The sequence below is a fragment of the Rhagoletis zephyria genome, unplaced genomic scaffold (genome assembly GCF_001687245.7).
Source record: "Rhagoletis zephyria isolate East Lansing unplaced genomic scaffold, Rhagoletis_zephyria_1.1 Rzeph_scaffold_00180, whole genome shotgun sequence".
In the NCBI taxonomy this organism is placed as follows: Eukaryota; Metazoa; Arthropoda; class Insecta; order Diptera; family Tephritidae; genus Rhagoletis; species Rhagoletis zephyria.
Window position 1 is genome coordinate 202,873 of NW_016157264.1, and position 18,924 is coordinate 221,796.

At 34.6% G+C, this 18,924-nt stretch overlaps 1 protein-coding gene across 1 annotated transcript in view; it reads right to left on the minus strand.

The window, feature by feature from the left end:
* Positions 1-18,924, minus strand: part of Dgk (diacyl glycerol kinase 1) — a 178,269-nt gene that overhangs the window by 74,658 nt on the left and 84,687 nt on the right. Inside the window, exons 4-7 of the mRNA XM_017608996.1 lie at positions 18,785-18,861; positions 1,302-1,500; positions 906-1,052; positions 12-197 (exon numbers count right to left, since the gene is read on the minus strand). Of these exons, the coding sequence (XP_017464485.1) occupies positions 12-197; positions 906-1,052; positions 1,302-1,500; positions 18,785-18,861 (609 nt within the window). The remainder of the gene's footprint in view (positions 1-11; positions 198-905; positions 1,053-1,301; positions 1,501-18,784; positions 18,862-18,924) is intronic.

The following is an 18,924-nucleotide window of genomic DNA, read 5'->3' on the forward strand; positions in this document are numbered from 1 at the left end:
ATTATACTCACTATCGATTTTACAATTAACCGAATTGCTGCTTTTCTTTGATGAGTTGCGTGACATCTGCGAGTGATTCGCTTGCGAATGTGATGGACTCGAATCGACGGAACGACGCGCCGCAGCGCTGCTTTGGAATATCGATGGGCCGCTGGCAAGTGGACTGGGCGTAACAGTGACCATGGGATGTACGCTACCTGAAAAAAAATAAAGCAGAAAGAGAGCAAATATTAATTTGCAATAAACTCGATTTTATATGCATGTGTATACATGCATACATGTATGCATGCACATTAGACCGAGTCAAAAAAAAAATATGTCTTTTTGCAATTCGACCGGAATGAGACTCAATTTTTTGGCATTTGGTATAGTAATGATAACCCACGAATTAAAAAAAAAAATTTTGGTATATACTAAATTTAACCCAAACAGGCCAATCGATTAAAAAGGATAATTTTGGAATTTAAAGAATCTGAGCCCGCATAATACTTAAATGGTATGTATTCTTATAGCTTCGAGCGTTTTCATTGCTCTTACGAAATTATATTGACCTCAAAATGAAAGAATTCCTTTTCTTCGCGGGGCCTTTTACAATTATCCTAGAGAGGGGAGATTCCTGGGGAATCATTACTATACCAAATGCTAAAATTTTGAAACTTACTCCGCTCGCATCGCAGGATTTTTATTTATTTTTTTGACGTGGCCTAATGCACCTACATTTATATATATAAGTACAAAATAAATTAAATTGAGTTGCAATAGAATCAAAATTCCGAAATCTCGTTATTGCCAATCACAATTGAAGTGCTCCGATAGCTCATGGCTTTCTACACAGCGCTCCTTTCCCTGCCCCTCGTCTTCTCACTACATTTTTACATAGATATTTATTCTTTTGTTCTACTCACCCGTTTTGCTGGGATCATGTGTCAAATGGCCACTCAACGAATGCAGCTTGTCGGTGATGCCATGAATCTTCTCCACGAAGGTATTACGTGATTCGCTAGCTGGCGGCGCTGCAATTTCAGCTATGCTATTTATATTTGGAATGGAGCCTTGATTGGAAGTGCAGCAAACCAAAATGAAGAAGAACAAGAATAAGAAGAAGAGCATAAATGAAAACGATTAAATGTTAAATTGAATAAAATGCTAGAAATTGAAAGCGTCACCAGCGACAGCTGCAGCACAGAAAGAGGAAAAAGGAAAGCAACTGCTTGAACTTTCGCTTTTATTTTGCTTGCTTTCGATTTTCCTCTTCCTCATCTCTTTCCGTTTTTATTTTATATCTACCATCTTCTTCTTACCCTTTGTATGCGATGTGACAGCCGCACAAGCCGTCGTACTGCTGATAGCTGCCATTTGATTGAGCGCCTTGCCATGCAGCTGGGACTGTGTGACATTCGGCTTGAGGAAGGAAACAAAAAGATGTTTGGCCAAATCGACTGGTGTCTCGCAGTCGAGAAATGCATCAAGAAAGCGGCGAAAACCATCGTAATCAATGTCCTGCAATGATATGAAATTTTAAAGTGAATACGCTGGAGAAATCAATTGGAAGCAATCAAATGGTTTGAGAGCAAGTGAAGGCAAAGACATTCATTGGAATTGAATTGTTCATACTCCTTTGAGTATTGAAAGCATTGTAGAAGAAGTGCGAAATAAAACTTATAGATTAAATACTTTATGATGCTTTGAATACTTCATAGGTACAGTTAATATTAATGTTACTTCTGATTTGTTTGCAAAAAAAAAAAATATTTGAATCCCAACAGGTTAGGTAAATTGCAGGTTAGGTCAGAATGGCTACCCCCCTTAAGTCGTAAGGTTCTCCTTTGCAAAAATCTGATGGAATGTGTGAAGAAAGTAAAAGCCAAGGTTTCTAGGCCTTAGCTTGTGAGAGCTGGGCAGCTGAGTAACAAATGCTGAGATATTACCAACTTATCATCCTACATACAGCTGCTGCAATAAAAGCTTGAAATGATGTCGTGCCTCACCGTATCTATATTGATCAGACAAGGTTTTAGCCCAGCCTTCGATGTAGTGATTAAAACACCATTTGTCCAGAAGCAGACTACAACTGCTTCAGTGGAATCGCACAACACTTGCTTACTCGACGGAAATCTTTAAAGATTGTTCTGCCTTGGTAACCCGTAGGCCCTGCGATATAACCGAGACCTGCCAAAATAGCTATGACGGACCGCTAACTAGCTTTTAGGGTAGTAGGATTTACCTTCTTACTTCCTTTCTTCCGAACACTACAGTTGTCCGGGAGCCCAAATTTGAGGTTAAGGGACAGCTCGTATGAATAGGTGACTTCGTTTAGCCTTCTCTTAGCAGATGCGATCCGTCCGTGAATGAGTTCAAAGGACCATGGATACCTAGTAGAACCCACGCTGTTCTCACTGGTTAAGATGTGGGAATCAATTCGATGTTTCTTAGAGTACCGAAGTGCCTATATTTGCACTCTCTCAACTTGCTTGCCATACACTGGAACTAGTTGAATTTGATATCACAGAAAGGCTCCATTGCCTTCTAACAGCTTATCTGCAATAGAAAAAGACTACCGACGTCTCCATTAAGCTTTCCTCGATGTGCAGTTTCCAGGAAAGTTCAAATGGCGGTCCATTGAGGTAGGCGAAAAGTTGAGCTGTTACATCACCTTGTAAAAAGGGCAAGCTCCGTCTTATTTAGGTTAACACTGAAGTCGTAGGTCGAAACTTACTTTGCAACCGATTCCTGTTACCTTAACATAAGTCCATACTTTGTGACTAAGAAGTTCCCTCTAAGTCCCCTTTCAGACACGTCAAATGAAGTCTTCCTTTCAAGTCTGCTCGTTCGTTGACGAAGGAGGTGAGAAGAGATGGGAAAAGTAAATATTCATACGTACCGTCAAAATTTTTCAAGTTTTCTTGTCTCTTTTGATCTCTTCGTTGCTTCCCATTATGGGAACCAAGGACTTGAATTCTATAAAAGTTTACGCAAGAAAATTGCATGTACGTTGCCAGCATAGGCAACCACCTGACAGTCACCTTTTCTAGGTTGTAGGATAGCTTCTAGACAAAAATAAATAAAATTATAAGACACAGCTATAACCCAATTTTTACGTATTTTGTGGTAAAATTCGTTCGAAAAATATTCTCGAATAAAACGTGAATACCTGAAACATATTACGTATACGCCACGGCATACCAAATAATTGACGAAAGATCAGAACGTTACCTTAATATAAAAAGGGCCCTAACTCAATTTCTTTTTAAATTTAGGTCTGCACAAAAGTTGGTAGATTACTTCCTAAAGACTTAGGCGATTGGTTGTTCATTAAAGCCAGTGTAATGAAAAAATCGCAACTTAAGTGCTTTAGTTTTTTATAAAGTTATATAACTACTCTGTATAGAAACAAAAATGTTAGATAAGAAAGACCTTTCTATATAAAAACGATAAAAATAATACGAAAAATAAACGTCAAGAAAATTACCATAATAATGTATGTAGACAGCTTTTAAAAGGCACATACGTAGTATGTGCATGTCAATGACTTCATTAATATGTATTTTATGCCTTGGAATTTTGTTAGCTTTACACGGGTCATGGTAAATAATGTGACTGCAGTAATTGACATTCCCAGTGTCGAGGATTATTACATTCTCAAGGGATATCATTAAAATGGTACTTAATTTATATACATACATACATATATACTAATGTGAAAAGTTGCGGGGATAAACTTCACAATTTAATTTGACACAAAATACCATTTTCTGGTCTAGGCTAAGGATTTTGTTTACAATGCAGATATGTATGATTTTTATTTGTAAATATAATTTTTTCATATTTTCGCGATTAGCAATATTCTGTATTGTTTGGACGAATGAATTAATGAATTTAATAAAATTGTGTTTAAAGCTTTAAACTTACGAACCTTCATAAATATTTTTAGAACAGATTTATTTTTCGAAAACCTTTTAAATGTGAGGGACTAACTTCGTTCGTATTTAATAATATCCCAAAAATTATATACACATCGTGTCAAAATTATAGGCGCACCACTTTGTGCAATATTAACCCTTAACTACTGTGCTCACTTACTCTCTTAACTACTGATGTTGGTACGTGAGACCACACAAATTTTATTGTTAAGTAATAAATATATATGTAGAACATTTCACCAAAAACTCTTTCTAGTTAAATTATTACTTTTCACTAAAAAAAAAAAAAAAAAAAATAAAAGCTTCAAAGGTAGCAAAAAATTTATTCATACATATATTTAAAACGAAAAATACTGTTTCTAAATAAAAAAAACACTTCAATTTTACAAGAGTAAATAAAAAATTTTGCAGCTTTCACAACGACTGGAAACTATTAATGATTTTAGTAAGGATTTTATCTTTGCTATTCCTATGCATATCGAGTAAAATCAAAAAAAAGAAAAGTTTTTTAAATTTATAATATTTTTTTTTTCAGGTTACAGCAATTACTGCAAATATTACTACTGCTCGAAATTTCTGCCACATTCCTTTACAGATATGGTTTGCCAGGAAGGAGATATTAAAAAAACAATCGAAACATAGTTACGTCAATGCTGAAATTTTTGTCTTAAGGATTAAAAAAATAACAAGCTTTTGTAAAAGCTTCGAGCTTATTAATTAAATTTCTTAGAAAGATTTTGAGTATGCACTTTTACAGCCCATTCAATCTGAATTTAATAAAATGCAAGTTTGCAATAGCTAGTACTTGCCATTTATTTCTGGCAAGTTTTTGTTGCTCAGTTTTTGTCATTTAAAAAATTATCGAACACACTTTGTATGGAAGAAAATGTATAACACCTTCAGCAAAAAAAAAAAAAAAAAATTCCTAAATTCAACGGTAAGTCCTGGCTATCTCGAACATGCAAAGTTAAATTGAAATTGTATGGGGGATATAAAACCACATATTCAAAATCTTTGACTAGTAGTATTCGACCGAAAAATTAAATTTTTGTGAGTATCTTAATGCTGGAAATATTTTTAACACAAACATAAGTGTGGCTCAAGTAATAGGCTAAATAAATAGAAAACGCGACGCAAGTGGTAATAAATTGCCAATTGACTTAAGTTCTTTATGTGTATATATTGCTAGGATTTAATGTTTTTGTAATAAATCAAGTAAAACGAAATCAATCATAGTGGATCGTGATTGAGTGTGGAGAAAAATGTATGTATGTATGAATACCTAAAGCCAATAAGCGGGAAAGAAAAACAATGCTGCACGACAATAGTGATATGATTTATGGGATTGAAAGGAAGAAAACCTAAGCGATTTATGATTTACTAGTGATTGGTGAAAGCGGTTGCCAATGATATGAATTATTGAGTGGCCAAGATTAAAGTACATATACATACATACATATCTATGTATTGTCTTACATATACATATGTACATACGTATGTATGCATTTACTTGTAGAGACTGTATACATAAATACATATGTATACATATGTATGTATGTGTTTGCAATCCATAAGCAAAACATAAACTTAGAGGCCAAGCACTTGGAAAATTCAATTGAACGATGTGAAGTGGACCGATGACCAGCACTTATGCTTCACTTATGTACATACATAGCTTACAACTATAATTACAATAATAAAGTGCTTACAGTCACTAATTAGAATATAAGCGAATGAAGCGGAAAATACATTTTGCCAATTGCCACTTACCGCAAGCGGGGCGACATGCCACAAACAGAGCTGCATCATGCGGGCAAGCTTACACAGATATGGGTGTGCGCACAGACATGTTACATACATATATTCAATTATCAAAAAACAATAGTGGTATTCACCAAACAGTTGACAACAGTCATTGCTTGAGCTGATCTGCTCTTTTGCCAGACTGTCAGGCCACTTGCTCACTTTGGTGAATACCACTAATATAAATACATACATTGAGGGGTTGCTGTAGTTGGCTTGGAAAGCAAGAAGCAAGCTAAAGAGAAAACTTAAAAACAATAAAATATAAAAATTATAGGAACCCTTCAATTATGCAACACACAAAAATTGATCATAGTTGATCCCAAATCCACCATGTCTGTATGTATTACAATAATTTCATTATTAATACTTATACTGTACTGGCTTAGCTACAGAAACATATCGAGCCCGAACCGCCAAAATAACGTAAGCGACATTTTTTTCAAAATTTTCTTTTTGATGCAGAAATGTATCTAGATGCTCTAGGAATATTTCTGCATCAAAAAGAAAATTTAAAAAAAAATGTAGCTTACGTTATTTAGGCGGTAAGGGCTCGATATGTACATTTGCTTAAGCCAGGATAAATACTTTTCAAACGGGAATGTTCTCGCTTTTGGAAAAATTAGGCGGAGGAAAATAAAACAGACACATATGCTTTTTTTTTTTGGTAAACAAAGCAGTCAATATGGGTCATATATGTCAGAGCTGTGAAAAATGCATTAAGTTTTTAATGCATAGCATTTTAATGTTAGTGCAAAAAATGTATGCATTAATTTTTGAAATTCAATGTAAACGAAAAAATGAAAGTATTAATTTCGAAGAAATATTGCTAATCATTTTCTGTTTTGCATTAACATTAAAATTTTTAAATGAATGGCATTGCAATAATTTATTGCATTAAAAGTATGAAAGACATTAAAAACGCGTTAAATAATTTTATTTTGAAGTAAAAATTCTTTGTTGACGTTCCTATCGAAATCTAAAATGCACATGTGTGTGTGTGGTGGTGTGGCTGTCAAGTAAAAGGACGCCTTTTCGAGTTTTACATACTTCAAATATTTAATAGCAAAAGTGTGCAAACCGCCTTCAGCGTTGTACAAATAATCGGTGTTAGTCCAAAACTTTTCATAAAAAAAAATAATAATCCATATAGACAGCTTTTCTAACAGCACTGAAATAATTGAACCGCCTTCCGGATAGGATCTGTCACACTAAATAAACTTCCACTTCAATAATTTAACCAGTGAGGCGGAGAAGTTTGACGGCTTTGCAGCAATCACGCCTACCAGGCGAAACCCAAGGAACTACTTACAATAACTGCATACAATAATACATATACATACATACATACATACATACATACATGTATAAGTAAAATACTTTCAATCGAATTTGAGAACTTTGAAGTATGCTCTTAGAGTTTCCAAAGCTACAGTAAAAATTGATTGGCAGGAGGCGGAGGAGCGACAGAGTTGGCTGCCGCCGCACTGAAAGTAAAACTAATCACTTCTACCAATAAATCATAAAGTTTACAAATTTATGCTTCACTGCAAATCGCAAAGTTGATTGCGCAAAGCCCTTTGATTGAACAGCAGGTGGGCGGAGGAGTACAGTGCTGTTGTTGGCGTGGAAAGTTGATGAGAGGCGTGAGCGAGAGAGAGGTAGAGGCGGTGCAATAGGCGAAGCTTAACAAATACGTATTTATTATAGGAGTACGTATTTATCGTACACCAGCAGCTGTGGGTAAAATTTGATTTGAGTAGCGGTTGAGCAGAGAATCCAATTCTATTTATGTAGTTGATTTGACTGCAATCAAATTGCAAAAACCGTGCTTTTATGAAAAATTACGTCATTGGTCTTTGAATCGCGAACATTTCAATTTACGAAAAGCTTGGTTTAAAATTTGCAAGTTGACTAAAGATTTGCAAATAAATAAATATTAATTTTCCATATATCGGATGCCCGGTGTCACATGTCTAGTATAATTCTAGCTTATAGGCATTTAGGATTTGACATGAAAAAGCATATGAAAAAATAACTCAATAAAGCTTTTCAATTCTGTTTGTTTCCTAAGGGTAAATCCACACTCATTTTAAAGTATTTTTTTTTGTAAGAGCTATTCTTTAGCTGCCAATTTTACGAAAGAAATTTAAGTGAAAAACAGTTTTAGTTTTTTGAATTTTATATGGACTTTGACAGCAAATGAAAAAATCATATTCCTTTTAAATTGCTGGTAAGAGAGCGGAGATGATTTTCATGAAAATCTAACAAAATATCATTCCCTTACTATCAGGCAATAAGCTAAAAAGTTGTCTGTTCGGTTCCATACCTGACTTTTATTATTTCTTTTTGGTTTTTGTACTTCAACCTCAATAGCTCAACCAGCCACCGACGGAGAGCCCTTTCGTACCCGTCGTCCGTATAAACATATGAAATTGCTGCTGATAGAGAGAGGGAAGCAACGGCTACGTCACCGTCATGCGGTGTGGTGAATTTTTGTTAACACGAGAATCCCATAAGATAGGTCGTGCCAGCCGTCGTGCCGTACGGTTTTACGTCGGTGGCTGGTTGAGCTTTAAGTGATACATTTCTAGCAAAACAAATAAATAAAAATTAAACACAACTACGTACATAAGTAGCGCATTAGTACATTTCCATGTTAATGATCACACACAAAAGTGTACATATTTGTAAGTATTTATAAACGAACATATATACATAAGTACTTATATATACACATGTGCAAACATGTGCCCTTTTCCAAAATAACCGAACTACAAGTGACCACTTGTAGCAAAACCGCTCAGGCATTGAAGCATAAATTTACAGTCTGTGTACAACAAATGCATAACATACTAGCGTATACACATCCAAATATACATATTTAAGTTTAGGTACAACATGTACAAAAACATATACATTCATTAGGCTGGGTCGCTGAAATGTGTTTGCAATTAATTGCCTTAAGAAGAGTTCGGGGTCGTAACTTGTTACCACTTTACTCTTACAAAGAATACTTCATGGCAGGGGCGCACCCAGGAATATATTTTTTTTGGGGGCGTGTAGGGGTTTTGCTTCTAAAGATATATCACCAGAAAGTACTGAAAATTTGCTTCAGATAATATGAGTCCTTTATTTTGAAAGTGGCATAAGTCACTTCGTACCTCTTGGGCTTAAATGTCCGGCTACTTGTAACCGAATGCATTTGGAAATAGCTCTATCGTCATAAACTAATGACAAACCCCTCTAACTTTGGTTGATGAAGTTGAACGAATAAACGACGCGTTCAGATACAGGTAAAAAAAAAACGAAAAACTCATATAAAATGACGGTGGATGCTTGTGTTTTCTTGTACCGATTATTAGTAATCGAAAAACCCGGGTTTTTTGTACCGGTTACCAATTTTGGTAATTTAAAAAATAGAACCGGGTTTCTTGTAACTGTTATCAATTGCGACAAGTCCGACTTTTTAGGGCCGGTCACCAATTTTGTAAAAAGCGGAGTGGTCCGTCAAATTGTTTTCAATATAAGTTACTCGCACACCATAGCGTATGAGTGACAACGATGTCTGATATCAATATTTATATTTAGTCCGGTCAAAATAGCCATTTCGAATCGCGGCAACTTTTGGTTTATTTATTCATTTTTATTTTTTATTTTAGAATGATGTTTAGTACTTAAAAATATATTTTCAAGAGTCGAAAAACCGAAACATTAATACAGAAAATTATAAAATAATTATTTCAGTTTTGGCTATTTTAAGGTCCCGCCAAGAACGAAAATGTTTATGGCCACAAACTCCTTTCAAAATAAGCTTTCGTATTAAGGGAAAGGAGGGGATTGTTTGTTGGTGAGAGAAACTTATTTGTTTGTAGGGCAACCAACCTAATATTTTGTACATACATACACATACATTCTGGTACTATTAGCTAAATAACAGAGCAAAAATATTTATTACGCTTGATTAGAGCGCCTCACTCAGTTCGGGTTAGTCAAGCATGTCCCGTTCCTAGCCACGAGCCGAAAGGTGAACATGAAAAAGGCAAAACTACATACTCGTATAGATATTTGCAACAAAATAACAACAGCAGCAATGGAACGTACCGTTAACACACAAAACTCATAGCTACGCTGGCACATGATTGCTCCTCTTACTTGGTGGCTTGGTTGTATTGATTTGCTCAAAAGTTCAATTTTGATGCAGAGGAGAGAGAGAGAGAGAGATAAAGCTAAAGGATACATTAGGTATATGAGTTTTTTTTTTCTAAAATTCAATATACCCATGAGGAGAGGATGAGGAATGATGCAAAAAAAAAACAAAGCAACAACGTTTTTGTCGAAATTTCTTAAACTCAGTGAAAAGATGTGTACAGGAAAAATAAAGCATATTGCTAGCTTAAAGTGAAAAATTGCTAAGTCCATCTTTACAAATTTTGCAATTGAGGAAAAAACTTCTTGTAGTCATATCTTTCAAGTATTTCGAAAAATTTTTAATACAACATTTCGCATAAATAAAGCAAAGCAAAACTCGATACGGAACAAAAGGCATCGATCTGTATTAAAAACTTTCGAATTATTTTGGCTTTATCGCATTTTCGGTATCTCTTCTAGACTTAGCAAACTTTTCTTTTATTGAAATAAAATTAGAAAAATTAGATTCTAAATTTTTTGAATTCTCTTGACTTGACTTTTTAATATAAAATAATATGCTTCTTCAGCAATTCTGTATATATGTACGTATGTATATGGAAAATTCCAAGTCGACGGAATAAAAAAAAAAATTTAGAAATCAATTTTTGATCGCAGTCATAATTTACGTGTGTATGGATTTATTTATGTTATTTTCCATTACATTTTTCTTTTCTCGGCGGGAACTTTTTGTACCAAATTTGGACAATTTTTCTTTTTTTGGTTTTTCATATTTCCCATCCTCTCCTCATAAGTATATTTGATTTTTGGAAAAAAGTCATATGCCTAATGTGCACAAATATGTATGTATTAGCATGAATGGGTTTATTTGCAAACGCTTCCATGCCTGGATATGAATATCCGGTGTGCTCTCGTACTTACAAGTGTGTGGCCATGTAAATGCTGCGTATATTGGTTTACCGGACTTACCGCGTCACTTGCAACCGTAAAAGATAAATTAGTTTGTTCAAGGATTTTTCAATTTGGTTATTTCGTCAAAGTTTACAGTAAATATGGTTATGTGTACGCACATGCACAGCAATATGCATGTTTGTATGTATAAATGTGCCAGTCACCGGCACTCAACACCTTCTTCATTCATTCATTCCTAGCGTTGAATAAGCTATGTAAATACACACATACTTACATACATACATATGTGGAGGTGTATTTGTGATCGAAATTCTCAGTAATTCGAAAATAGCCAACAAGTGTTTGTCAAAAATAAATTCCTTCGCCCTTTCGTCCATTCTGCCAACGAGTGTAAAATAAAATAGTAAGTTCATTATAAAAAGGGAAACCACAAGTATTTCGATGTAACTTTGAGCGAATTTGTGTAGAGCAAATATCTACATACTTGCTTGCACACATAGTATGTATCTGAGAACATCCATATTATGTAGGGTTAGTTGGAGTAACCCAGTGGGAAAAGTAGTAATGCTTTACATGCGTAATAAATAATTTAATGCATTTTTTATGAGGTTTAGATTCAATTACTATACTAATATGTATGCAATTAAAATTCTAATGTATCCAAAAATTCCCACGAAATTTAATATGAATTTACTAGGTAATGCAAAATTGAATGCCTTACTTTTTAAGGACATCGTCAAGGGGAAAATGCATTTTCGAAAGTGCAAACATTTACCCACTGGGAAGTTTTGAGTTTTTGTATGTACGTAAGTACACGCGTTGGCGTTGTTGTGTGAAATTTTGTGGTATTAAAATTGAAAAAAAAAATTTCAAACTTCTTTAAAATTTTTAAAACTAATACTTTCTTTCGGTTCAACAATTAGAGAGCAATATTTTATGGTTAAAAAGATTTGTTTTAATCTGCACTACATCTAAAATGTGAGATGGCAATAAATACCACAACTACACCATTTCCAGTTGTAAATGCGAAAGCGTCATTTGGAAAGGAGAAACTCGTTTTTATTCAGAAATTATTTAGATAAATATTATTAAAAATGCAAGTTTATTATTTCCCAACTTGCATATCTTGTAAAGATAAAGCATTTCCATGGACGTAATTCGTGAAGTTTTTTTTGGAATTCGACCGAAATCGTTTCCATCGAAATTTATTTTCCTGCCTTTTCATCTATGTATGTATATATGTTCAGGACGATTTAGCAGTAGGCTTTACATTGCCTAGTTTATGGAGAACTTAAGGCGGTGCCTTGTAAATATTAGAGAATAGAAAGTACTACATCCGTCTTGCTGATATCTACATGAAGCCTAACCCTCCTCGTCCAATTTTAGATTTCATTCCTTAGTTAACTTCCCATCTTTTATTCGTAGTAGAAGTTTGTGGACCACTAATTTGCACCTTTATGAAGATAGCACACCTTCTTACGGAATGTCTCTACTTGCCTTCCATTAAATCATCGATAACCCCACATCCGATTATCTCTATCCGACAATTCGAAAGATTTTTAGGACTGACAACAGTGGATACAAGACCTCAGGAGCCCAAGACTGGACCTTGGTAAATACTTGAACTATTAAAGGTTTCGGATTCTTGGCTTCTTGGTATGCAGTTTCGAGCTATTTTTGAAAATTATTTTAATTCTCGGTATTTGAACAGTATTTACTTCCCTTTGGCAAGTCTTCACTTCACCCTACAAGTTTTTATTCGATTTTTAAACTTGGTCTCTCATAGGTCGTATCATAACGTCAGGGTTGAGGGACAATATTTTGCTTGGGACTTTCTATCAACTTGAATTTTAGGTTACCAGATCCCTGCCTTCCTGGTAGAGGTAGCCGTTAATTATTAAGGGAGCAGTCGGCAATGGAGATGAGCTTAGCAACGACCATTTGCAGTCATGTCACAAAGGACCCATGCCTGTGGCCTAAGTATGCCCCAGCTTAAGAAAACATTAACCTAACCTAAATCTAACAACGCAGGTCAATAGAACGCTGAAGTTTAAGCTTTTACACCTCTATTTGATGTGTGAACCAAACGCTTATGCTTTTTTATGAACTAAACGTTCAAAACGCTCGTAAAAACTGAAATCACTGCAACTACTTGGATAGAACATAAATTGCAGTTGAGCGTAGCTGCTTTGCTTGGCTTAGCGAATTGTTGACGTTTTAGCTTAACGTTCGGCGGAGGTGATGCATAGCAAGAAGAATAAAAATAAACGCACCAATAAAATACATTCATATGTGTATAGATAAAAAGTTTGTACATATAGTCGCACAAAAACAAAAAAAAATGTGAATTACAAGTAAACTTTTATATTGTGGTCACAAACGCTTGAACATTTCTCCAAACAAATGTATGCACGTCGATGTGCATTGAGGTTTATTTGTGTAATCACCTCGCCATTACACCCGGCAGGCACTGAACACTGAACTTCATGGCATTTCACACCGTATTTTCTCTGTCTGGCTGTGTGGTATTTTTATTACCACACTTATTGCCTTAACTAACGCTGTGCTACGCGGCGTATGATGAATGCCAAGTGCTCTGCAACAGGAAGCTTAATAAAAATTGCTTACACGCTTGGAAATGGTAATTCACTTAAATTTACAAATTATTAGCAAAATTTGAGCTTTTAAGCTGAAAAAAAAAAAACGGATGACTGACTGCCTGTCAGTGTTGAACAACGCACGCAAATTAACTTATACGCATTACTCATCCGCCACGCCACGGTCGCACGGTGTGGAAAATGCGCTGGTTTTGTGGCAAAATCTTATATCTGGAGAACAAGAACAGCTAGCGAAATTAATTTAACAGTTTTTCTAAAGCTTTTAAAATATGGAATTGAGGAAATTTAAACCTGTTGGATAAAAAAAAAAATTATCTTGACTTTAAAAATGCTTAAATTTTTTTTTAAATTTTTGAACTGAAAACGGTATTCAGTGGAATTTTTAAAAAGTTTTTGGAGGAATTCATTTATATGGCCGGAATAACCGAACAACATATATATATTTTTTTAATTCCTTACGTTCCGTTTTCAGACAAAAAAAATTAAAAAATTTAGGAATTTTATTTTTCAAGTGTTTCAAGCTAACGTAACTCTTAATTCAAAGAGAGCTTCAAAATAAAAGGTAATTTTTTTTACCTAAAAACCGTAGTGATGAACTTAAAAGAAAAAAAAATTTGTTTTACGGTTCTTGCGACCATGGACGTGGATGCCTTGATGCAAGTACAGCAAAACATTTAAAAAATTTCATTTGTTATTGTTTTCATGTCAAGAAAGAAAAAATAATTAAAAAAAAAACATTTTCCCAGAATTCTCCATCTGAAAAGCTTTAAAATACTCTCAAATTTTTTTCTTTGGCTGTTCTCGTTCTCAAGATGTTAGATTTGTCACAAAAAAGCGCATTTTCCACACTGTGGGTCGCCTAATAATTGAAAAATATGTATGTAAGCCAGTAAAATAAAGTAGCCATGGTGGCAAGTGGCAAATGTAACAGAGCATGCTAATTTGCATGAAAAACTGACGGTTTGACGTTGCAAATGAAAAATTATATGCGTTACGCATAACAGCTAAAAATAAGTGCGAAAACAAAAATTTGCCAAGACCAAGCGAAATTCAAAACGTATGAAATTTCAACAGTACGAACGCGTTCTTCAGTGGCGCGTGATTAATGGCAAGCCGCGGATCAGATGCGCAGGCAGGCAGCAACAGGCGCACCATACTACGAGCAGCAATGCCTGTTTGTTTAAAGCTTAAAGCTTGCTTGTTGTTAGAGCGATAGAGAAGAAGAAGAGTTTGTATTTGATGGCAGTAAAATATAAATGAGCTGACAAATTTAAAAAAAAAGCTACGCACCAATAACAGCTCAAGCCGACTGGGATGCTTTAGTTTCAAGATATAGGAGAAAAAATGATTGCTCATTAGCACTTTTTAGCTTTTACGGCTTCTTTTTCCCTTTACGAAATACGTTTTTATGGAAAAATTTATGATAAATATTTAAATATATGCAGTAATATATTTTGCTGTCCATTAATGATGTATTTAGTAATGGAAAAATTGTGTAAAATATACGGCAATCTGAAGTCATAGTAAATACTGCATGAAAAGGAATTAAATTAAGTGAAAATTATTCACAATTTTTTACCTTGTTATGCGAATATTATGTGTGTATAAATATCTTGGAATAAATAAGGTACAGGTGTTAAATATCGTCCTACCACAACTTTTGTGTGAGTTTCGGTATATTCTGACATGGTTGCATTTGGCTTTTTTATCAGATTAGCTTAGGATGTACCTAGAAGTATGCAACACTAGTTGCCAATTAGAATGGGGCGCAGAAAAAGTTTGCTATTTCCCCAAAACCTCCTCCTAATACGAAAGCTTTCTTGAAGAGGGCGCTAAAAAGAACCAACATCGACATTTGTGCGTAGCTTTATTTGCAATCCGATACATAATTTTAAATTCTACCCTAATATAGAAAAGCCCAATCTTATTTTCTTTGGAAATTCAGCTCGATAGATTACTTGCTAAAGACTTAATCGAATTCAAAATCAACTACTACATCAAAACAATAAATAGGTTTGGTGTTTATTAAAAACCAGTGTAATAAAAAAATGCAACTGAAGAACTAGTTTTAATAAAGTTTATATATTAAAGTAACGATATGTGTGTACATGAGACCATACCAGAACTAAGTTCGCCGTAGTCTATAGTTAATAAGGTAATTAAATTTTTTTTGCCTTTTTCTTTATTCAAAATTCATGAAGCTCAAGTACCCCGTTCGAAAACTGCCCGTTCCTACTACCCTAAAGTCAGTAAACTAAAGCTCGCCAAAAAACATTTAACTTTTGTTAAGAGAGGATTTCAAATATTGCACGATTCAATAATAAAAGGTTTGCTCAAAGTCGCAATCACACTCCTAATCCTAATCGTGTTTTTTTAAATATAATGGAAGCCCCTTAATTGAACATGTACATACATGTCGTATTCGTGATCAAAATCGTAGCCTAACAGTGACGGAAAATATCATATAGCATAGAGAGAGAGAGATAGATAGAGAGATAAGCAACGGCAACGTCACCGTTCGTTAACACGCAAATCACATAAGCTAGATCATGTCAGCGTCAACGTACGTTTACACTACGTCGTTGACTAATTGCGTCTTAAATTGCAACAAATCCCGCTATATATCGTTATACATATATACAAATACCACTTTGTATCGTTCACCTTCGCTATTTAGCAAAATATTTTCTTCCCCGCCATAATCACTTTTGCGTGTACAAAGTTATCACTCGTAACACACGTGCCAGACAGATTAAAGGATCAGTGAAGTAAGTTTCGAGTACAAGATTGAATTCAATTGAGTGACAACAGATAGATAATCAACAGACAATGACAAAGGTAGAAAAACGTAAGTAGAGACGGTTGCAAATAATTGCAAAATTAAATACATATTTATTACGTATTCCATTGCAGCTGATTTGACTTTTAATCGAATATACATATTTCTTTACAAGTAGTTATTAGCAGCGTATGCCATTAATCATCCCAGCATTGAAAACCTAAATGTTAATTGGCGATATGCAGGCAAATCGGTTTGCATGCGTCTAAAATAGGTTCGTTTATGTATCATATTCATATGTATGTACGTGCGTAGGTATGCAAACAGAGTACATTCATGCATTTGTATGTATGTAGGATGCATGTGTGTATGCGAAAAATATAAATGTGCCTCAATAAAGGCTTGCTGCTCTGCGCGTCATAACGGAGATAATAAAATTACGAGCAATGCTCAAACAGCGCACGTTTAAACACTTAAGAGACCGTGATTCGAATCACAACAGCAATAAAATATGTTCTATCTATGTATGTATGCGCCTTAAACCTCGCCGGGAAACGAATAAGTGTTGCGAACAGAAGGGGAGGCTAACACTAAGGGTTGTTGAGAAAGGTAGTGATGGGATTGATGCTGCGGGAATTGTAATCAAACGCGCGAGAATTGTGCGTCGATTCGCACTTGTAGCAGATAAAAATGTCTAAAAAAAAATTTAAAACACTCCAAGAATGCGGATAAATCGATTGTTAACGAAGAGCTTAAGATATGGCCGGGGTTGCCACTTGGTAAGTTGTTACCAAAATTGGTAGCACAAATTTGGGCTAGTAAAAATGTAGATTTTTTCTCATTTTTGTACATTTTTGTTGAATGATTTTGTTTGAAAAACAAATAAAACCTTTCGTTGCCGCTTTATTTTTTGTAGTTATCTTTATATTACGAATTTCTTTCCAAAAGTTTGGGTAAAGTATGTACAGACTACTTTATTGCTTTAATTTTCGAACGCTTTAATGCACACTGTTTATATACATACGTATAATTGTAGATATGTATATCGATAAAGGCGAACATATCGTGCTTCATTCAAAACTCATTTTACTGTAATCCCGAGAAAGTTTTGATTGCCTAAATATTTTAATTGATAATTTAAATAAAAAGAAAAAATGGACACGTATGTAATTACGCGCTATGATTGTTCGCAAAAAAAAAATTAATCAACGCAATGTTTTATCAATGGCAATTGTTAAATGAAAAAAAGCACAAAAGACTGGCGGCAAAAAAATAAAAAAAAAAAATCAACGTGAATTTTTAACTGCACATTTTTGGTTATACTTAAATATTATGGGCTATAAAACTCCGTACCTTAAATTGTTTGAAAAATTCAGAGAAAAAAGTTCGAAATCTAGACGAAATTTTTTTGAATTTTTCTAAATCTTGTATATAGCCTAATGGGTTTGGTTAAAGCGCTAACAATGTACAATAAAATCCAAAAAAAAATTAACAAAAAATGTTAAATTAAAAAATTGTGAATATTAAAAAAAAAACTTAAAAGTATAAAAATAACACAAACTAGAGATAGGCGCGTGGTATAGAGGCCCGCGGGACCCATGGCACTGATTTTAAATTGGCGGAATCGCGAAGGTCTAAAATTTTGCGGGCGGGCGAGACGGGACCAAAATCGTTTCCTGACACTCCCGAAAAAAACGCAAATTCAGAAACCCTACCTTAAAAACGATGGTTGAAATACGGACTTTGTTTATGTTTCGTTGAGACGAAAACAAACTAATCGGAAGATGCCAGATCTTTCTTTTTTTTCATTATTTAAAATTAATTTGAAAGACATGTAAATTGTCCTTAGAGATAGATAGATACAAACCTTTTATGGAAATAAGTTTTCTTCAAGAAGTAAATTTCAAGCATTCCTTCGTGAGCGATGAGCCACATTTTCATATAAATATATAAGTGAACAAGTCAAATTGGCTGAAAATCCACACATGTCATTCAAGAAAAACCATGCAACCACAACGAGTCTTTATTTGGTGTGGGTTTTTAGGCTGGCGTAGACATCGGGGCGTACGTCTTCGAAAACGGTGCCGGTAACGCTGTTAAGGTAAACGATGAACGTTATCATGACATGATAACAAACTTTTTATGGCCTGAATTAGATGATAGGGAATTGGACAAAATGTGGTTTCAACAGGACGGTGTCACTTGCCACACAGCACAAGAAATAAAGGCCCTATTGCGAAAGAAGCTCCCAGAGCGCATTATCTCACGAAAAACGTAAGGTCAAATGGCCGCCGAGATCGTGCGATTTGATACCATTGGATTTCTTGCTCTGAAGCTACGTGAAGCTCTGAAGCTATGCCAATATGACCAAGACGATTTCAGAGCTAAAGAATGAAAGCATACGCGTTTAGATGACACATACATACATGCCGTAGCCGAAAAAACATGATGAAAAAAATTTTGTTGTGTTTTATTTTTAAATAAAAGAAAATCTGCATCTTACTAAATTATAGTGAAGCCTTATCCTTAGTTGGCAAAAAACTAAAACTACCTCCATTATCAAAGAAATATTTCTAGGCACAAAATACTTCAGCTCTACTTACCCCATCGGGATTGAATTTGGGTGAGGCATGTGGCGCACAAAATTCCTGCAACACATCCTGCAGCTTTCTAGTCGAATCTGCAAATACATGAAATGAATAATGTCGGAATGTCAGTACCGCTTGTAACAAACTATTATAAA